Genomic DNA, 7,104 nt, shown 5'->3' with positions numbered 1-7,104 from the left:
TTGTGCAGGATGAAAATTCACTGTACAAACGTGGACGAATGAATCAAATAAGATATAATTTATAGGTGCTTTCTTTTAATAGGAGAAACAGGATTAAAAACAATTTCCAAGTACAGAAACACAAAATACGACTATCAAAGAAACAAGAGAGCAAAGTTACAGAGTACATTTGCATCTTGTTTTAGCACTAAGCCATAGCTTGCTGTTCAATCTCAGGAGTATTAATGTTCCCTTTCACAAATGGGCTAGTACCATATATCTTGCTTTTAAAGATAAATTACATTTTCTTTATGTCAAAATATACCTATATTTAAAATTCATGGTAATTTAATACTCATATTGGATTTATACACAATTTATTTTGATTACTTTCAGTTAAGCTTCATCACAACAATACATTAGTCTTTAATGCCATAAAATAATCTTTATTCCATACAATGATAGAGTAAGGGAACTGAGCCTATTTGCCAAGCAAAGTATAAAATATAAAAATGTTAATCTTTCAAAGTATACACAGTGATTAAGTTGACCATATGTACTAACAAGCCTTTCACATACAAAAAAGCCAAGTTATGGAAGGTTTGGGCATATACAGATTCAATGTGTTACTTTTTGGGTTAACAGAAGTCTGGATGAGTAACTTACAAGGAATCTATCTACTTCACAGGTGAGGCTCAAAAAAAGTAGTAGTCACGGTTACAAGTTCATTTGCCCACGTACACAAATTTAGGTGGAGTCTATCCCGTTATATTAGCCATTAAATTATTCCATTTGATTTATTAGGTGCCCTGAACATTTGACAGACATTTCTTAAATGCAGTTTAAAGAACATACATATACCACTCTATACAGTCCTGAAAGAACTGAATTTCATACATGACTTTTGTTTACCATCTACGCAGCCCCAAAATGCACACAGACCAGAGCATCATCTTGGAGCTTCCATGCCATGGGTATGGTTACTGCCCCTTTTTTGAATCTGAATGGCGTCAAGTTCTCGTCTCGTTTTCACCCAAAAAGGGGGGTGTCTGCATGTGTCCATTTACTACAATTTGATGTCACAGTGCTCTGGTCTATCCCTGCTGCTGGAAGCCTCCCTCCAGAGACCAGCTGGGCGAAGGGGAAGCGCCTGAACTGAGTCCTCACCAGGGTGGGCCGTCCCAGGGAACCACCGAGCAGGCGGGGCTACCGACCTGGTTGAATTGAATTGAAACCTTTATTGCCCCAGAGGGGAATTTGTTTAGCACACATCAAGCATACATAAAACATTAAAATGTACGCCCATCACCATCACCACAATGTCACCAACCACCATCATCGTCATCACCATCCTCACCAACATCATCGCATCAACATCATCATCACTGCAACAGGCATCAACAGCTGTTCAACAATTTAATGCTTCTTGGCACAAAAGAAGTGCTGGCTCGTTTTGTCCTTGTTTTGGGCGTTCTAAACCTGCGTCCAGAGGGGTCAGCAACACGTGACTGTGGCAGAGAAGGCCAGACTGTGGCAGAGAAGGCCAGACTGTGGCAGAGAAGGCCAGACTGTGGAGCACAGAGCCCCAGACCTCCTCCTTCCATGTCCTCTGCTAGGTGGACACTGCCCTTTAGAACACCAAGACACAACAAGCTGTTCACCACTGGCTGAACGTTGGATAACTGGAAGTAGCTGCTGTGTATATGGACACGAAAAGAAGAAGACCGTTTCGTCATATATCAAATCAAATCAAAGCTTTATTTGTATAGCGCATTTCATACCCAGAGGCAACACAACGCGCTTTTAGTCTCAAGTCTCCAGTCTCTGTAATATAGTCTCAAATTGAAATTGCACTGAGCCCTATGGTGGAGACTGAGACTGCCATACAAATCCTTAGTTGTATTAAATTGTATAAATTGGTGTAAAATGACCATAGAGGAAATGAAATAATCTCTGGCTTTAGCCTTATCTAATATTAACATTACACTAAAACCTTTAAACATTAACGTTACACTAAAATATTTTGGCAAGAAACCCTTAGGCACAAAGTTAACCAACGCAGACAATCTTGAATCCACTGGGAGTTTTAAAATCGGCTCGGATAATCATAAAGCAGTAACAAGAAACAGACAGGCTCTAGTCAGCATCTAGCTATGAAGCTGCTGGTGTAGTTCGCAATATAACATAATAGTGAGCGATATAATCCAGTTTTAATACCGATTATACTGAACTGAATGGTATCCGAGGTTTGTAGCAAACCAATAAAATGAATTAAAACTTCAAAACTAAAAAGGAGTGTTTTCAATATTATCCAAGTCCCTCCATGAATCTCAAATTAAAGACGTACTGTATATGGCGCCATGGACTAAAGAATAGTTTGAATACTAGTGCAAATAAGAAGAATAGAGTAAAATCGATCATTCAAAGATGGTTCAAATTGCATCCTATCTGATGTCAACCACACTTGCCATACTTGTTACAGCAGCAGAGGCTACACACTTCATATTTCACATTCAACAGTTCAACGACGACTGTAAAAACATTGATTGTAATGTTCAAGAACATGGAAAATGTTGTTAAAACATGACTCTACAAAGACAATAGATTTTGTAAAATTAAAAAATTAAAAAATTAAAATTCTGTGTTCACACCTACAGTACAGGTGCTGACACAAATATTGGAATGTAATGGTATCTTGAGGATATCTAGACAAGCCCTAGTGAGTAGTTGTCATCCAACATACAAAGTAAAAATGGTCATGGTATTTTCACCATCCTTTAGAAACAAAAGACAGCAGTGAAGCAGAAAAGCTACCTAGCATAAAGTGGATGTAAAATGCCATGAGAAAGTCATCGTTTTCAAAAAGTAACTTTTAAAGTTGTCCATCATCCCTTTTCACAAACATACTGCAGTTGATGGACTGAGTGCACTCATCAAACCTAGGGAAAAGTTTGATAGGATGAAAAGGCTCAGGTAGAATACACATGCCAAAGCTGGCAGCTGCTTTCTCTCTCTCTCTCTCTCTCTCTTTCTCTCTCTCTCTCTCTCTCTCTCTCTCACACACACACACACACATCCCCTGACATGGTCTCACATTGTTCAAACACATACTGGACTCTGCATTCACCCACATAGATTTCTCATGCACAGATGTGTGCTGAGACCAAAACATGTAACATTCACCACACACACTTTGTGATGCATGTCCACACACACACACACACACATACACACACACACACACACACACACACACACACACACTTTGTGATGTATGCCAGGATGGAGGAGGCGTACTGGGCTTTAGCTGTGGTCCTCCTTGGCCTGTTCTTGGGCCTGGGCCAGGGCTTTCTCTGCGCTGGACGAGCCCTCGAAGCGCTGGGAGGCAATGGCCGCCTGGTGGGACATGCTCTTCCTCACGATGTCCCCCTTCCTCCACAGGGTGATCTCCTGGAACAGGGACACGCGCAACAGAAGGTCAGGGGTCACACGACGACAGGTCACGCCGTAGACGTTTGGTACTGTATGTTCGGGACTTTGATCTGCTCCATCCTGTTTAGGGCGTGTTGAAGCAGTGCACCTGCTGTTTGAAGCAGTGTGTTGAAGCAGTGCACCTGCTGTTTGAAGCAGTGTGTTGAACCAGTGTACCTGCTGTTTGAAGTAGCATTTAGCGTCAGAGTACCTATTTGAAGTAGCGTGTTGAACCAGTGTACCTGCTGTTTGAAGCAGTGTGTTGAAGCAGTGTACCTACTGTTTCGAAGTAGCGTGTTGAACCAGTGTACCTACTGTTTGAAGTAGCGTGTTGAACCAGTGTACCTGCTGTTTAAAGCAGTGTGTTGAAGCAGTGTACCTACTGTTTCGAAGTAGCGTGTTGAACCAGTGTACCTGCTGTTTGAAGTAGCGTGTTGAACCAGTGTACCTGCTGTTTGAAGCAGTGTGTTGAACCAATGTACCTGCTGTTTGAAGCAGTGTGTTGAAGCAGTGTACCAGCTGTTTGAAGCAGTGTGTTGAAGCAGTGTACCAGCTGTTTGAAGTAGCGTGTTTAACCAGTGTACCTGCTGTTTGAAGCAGTGTGTTGAAGCAGTGTACCTACTGTTTGAAGTAGCGTGTTGAACCAGTGTACCTGCTGTTTGAAGTAGCGTGTTGAACCAGTGTACCTGCTGTTTGAAGCAGCGTGTTGAACCAGTGTACCTGCTGTTTGAAGCAGCGTGTTGAACCAGTGTACCTGCTGTTTGAAGTAGCATGATGAACCAATGTATCTGCTGTTTGAAGCAGTGGTTTGAAACAGTGTATCTGCTGTTTGAAGCAGTGTGTTGAAGCAGTGTACCTGCTGTTTGAAGCAGCGTGTTGAACCAGTGTACCTGCTGTTTGAAGCAGTGTTTTGAACCAGTGTACCTGCTGTTTGAAGCAGCGTGTTGAACCAGTGTATCTGCTGTTTGAAGCAGTGTTTTGAACCAGTGTACCTGTTGTTTGAAGCAGTGTTTTGAAACAGTGTACCTGCTGTTTGAAGCAGTGTTTTGAACCAGTGTACCTGCTGTTTGAAGCAGTGTGTTGAACCAGTGTACCTGCTGTTTGAAGTAGCGTCTCTCCTCCTCGTCGATCAGCACCAGGTTGAGGTAGTAGCGGACGGAGAACTTTTTGTTGATGTCCCGCATGGTAGGAGTCATCTCGTAGCCGGCCAGGAACAGCCTGATGGGGATGGATTCCCCTACAAGGTAGATAGATACAACCGACAGACGGACAGACAGACTGAATTATCATCCATCCTGTCTGAGAAATGAACATGACAACACATATTCAATGTAGATTTAGCTAAGAATTAACTTAATTATGTTATCGTCTACCACGTCTTGCTCCGACCACTGAAATGAGTACCACATATTATGAAAGCTCTCTGAACTATGTTATGGAAACTCTCCCATTGCCTTTTCATATTATCTAGTTTCACCTGGCCGTTGACCACTCACCTCTGACTGGAGCGCCGTCCATTATCTCGTACTTGGCTATGGTGTCGTTCTCATGGTAGACGTTGGGTCCTGTCCCCGTCGTCTCTCGTTTGATGATATCAATCTCCATATGTCTGATCTTGATCCGTACCAACAGGAAGTAAATCTTACCCACAATGACGTCCTTCAGGTGGTACCTGCAGTCAGTGACATCGAGAGGGGTCAGAACTGAATTATGGTGATGAAGACGCATGGCTCAAAATGGCCATAACCTTGCTAATTGGCTCAATTATAGGTATATTATTCTACAGCAAAGCCACGAGGAATAAGGAAAAAAAATCCATTATGGCGTATGAATTCAATGCTGCAGTATGAGTGTAGATTTACAATAGACTACATCATTAGTATTCATACTTGGACTTGTTGTACTCGAACTCAATGTGTAGACAGTCTTCGATTCCTACTTCCATCTTGATCGAAGAGTTCAATTCTGGATAGGTGCTGAGCGTTTGCACAACAATATCCATCTCTTTGCTGATGTCATTCAGTCTCCGACTTAACGTTGCCCTCAAAAAGTATCTGGGATTAAAATAGGAAGTTGAAATCAGATCCTCTATGTAGCAATACACAATACACAAAGGGTAGTTAAGGTAACCGCCCTATAATAGAATAAAGTTGTGAGCAACAGTGTCTCAATGAACAGGTTATTAATAGTTGACGAGACATTGTATAAATCATAGGACACTATGTCTGTGTTGACCAGAACTGTGCCTGTGTGTGTGACCTGATTGTTCTCTTACTGTAGTTCTGATTGTCCCAATTTTGTCACTTACCGTAATTTCACATTCTGTCCCGTGTACGACTCGTACGGCTTCTCCACATGTGTGAACTCAAAGTCAAATGTCTGTGACTGCGTAAGTTCCCCTGGTCGGGCCAAATCTTTGACTAGAGACACAAACTCATGGTGGTTCCCTCTGTCATAGTACAACTCTGCACATAAAATTGAATACATGTCAGTAGATCACAGGACAGTTGATTATCACTCATCTCAATTAGGCTATCTGAGGCGTTGTGATAGGCTATATATTCTGCACATTGTATGACATTCGTGGAACATGTATGTTAACTGGCTATGAAGGTTTACATGAGTTCGTTCACAAAGAAATTGATGAAATATCTGGCCAAGTTGTAGGCATCCTCTGTGGAGGCCAAAGGCCATTTGAAGAAGATAAGCTGCTTTTTTAACGGCTGCGCAGGCGCACATTCTGTCACGAGACTTGGAACAACAGCGTGCCACTAATTCATTGATACAAGCGAAACTGAGTTAAGCTCTTCATAAGCACGGTGTAATGTACTTTTCTTAGAACCATATATGAATGTGTCACTATTTGACACTGATACCGGAAAACGGCCTAGACCAGAATACACACCAATCTGTCCAATAAACTCGATTTTGATGCCGTGATGTTCGACCCTCTTCCCCGGGTTCTTGAGCGTCACGTTGAGTTTCCCGGACACCGTCTCGCCATCGTAGAAAAGAAAATATTTCTCCTTCTTCCCGTCCTCGCTTTTGTGTTCCACTTTCTTTCTCGTCTCAACATCATTCAATACTATGTCGATTTCTGCACTTTGGCCAAAACTGAAGAAGCTCATCACTGCACCTTTTCTAGATATCCCACGTCAGACAAGCCTTACAGATACTACATAAAGCACAAATGTGTCCAAATTGTGTAACAGTACCGAGAGATCTCCAACGAATATGCTGTCCTGTACAAAATGCAGAGGGATTGTTGAATGTTTCCAATTGCAACACTGTAGCAATGTGCTTCCGCACAGCTTCGGTCTTCCTCTTCAAATGCGCGTGCGTGCGTCCAGAGCAGGGGAAGGGCGTTATTAGTGCATTATAATAGTGCATTATAATAGTGCATTATAATAGTGCATTATAATAGTGCGTTATTAGTGCATTATAATAGTGCATTATAATAGTGCATTATGCCACAGAGGGTCACACTCGTTTTTTCATAAACTGAGCTATTACTTTAAAGGGGAATGACACTCAAAATGCAGTCGTTAGACGCAAATAGATTTTTGGTTTTGGACTCGGGTTCTACATGGTTCTACGGGTTCTACGGGTTCTACATAAGGAACGAACACAACAACCTGCGGAAGTGACGTAGGA

The 7,104-nt window shown here is 42.1% G+C and overlaps 1 protein-coding gene across 1 annotated transcript; it reads right to left on the bottom strand.

Moving 5' to 3' along the window:
* Positions 1-385: 385 nt before the first annotated feature.
* Positions 386-6,593, bottom strand: LOC311314633 (vacuolar protein sorting-associated protein 26B-like). Its single transcript, XM_084445061.1, has 6 exons — positions 6,356-6,593; positions 5,759-5,915; positions 5,340-5,504; positions 4,947-5,122; positions 4,545-4,687; positions 386-3,429 (listed from the first exon to the last, which is right to left on the bottom strand). Exons 1-6 carry the CDS (start codon positions 6,576-6,578, stop codon positions 3,283-3,285), a joined length of 1,011 nt encoding a protein of 336 aa, XP_084301187.1. The 5' UTR covers positions 6,579-6,593; the 3' UTR covers positions 386-3,282.
* Between the last annotated feature and the right edge of the window lie 511 nt (positions 6,594-7,104).

The sequence above is a fragment of the Borostomias antarcticus genome (genome assembly GCF_949987555.1).
Source record: "Borostomias antarcticus genome assembly, chromosome: 1".
Classification (NCBI taxonomy): Eukaryota; Metazoa; Chordata; class Actinopteri; order Stomiiformes; family Stomiidae; genus Borostomias; species Borostomias antarcticus.
Note: the sequence above shows the minus strand (reverse complement) of the source record. Positions and strands in the feature narration are given on the sequence as shown.

Coding starts and splice junctions, on each gene's coding strand:
- LOC311314633 (XM_084445061.1), bottom strand. CDS start 6,578: ATGAGCTTCTTCAGTTTTGGCCAAAGTGCAGAAATCGACATAGTATTG. Junction 5,916..6,355: donor CGAGTTTATTGGACAGATTG/GTGTGTATTCTG, acceptor TTTTATGTGCAG/AGTTGTACTATGACAGAGGG. Junction 5,505..5,758: donor GGACAGAATGTGAAATTACG/GTAAGTGACAAA, acceptor TTTTAATCCCAG/ATACTTTTTGAGGGCAACGT.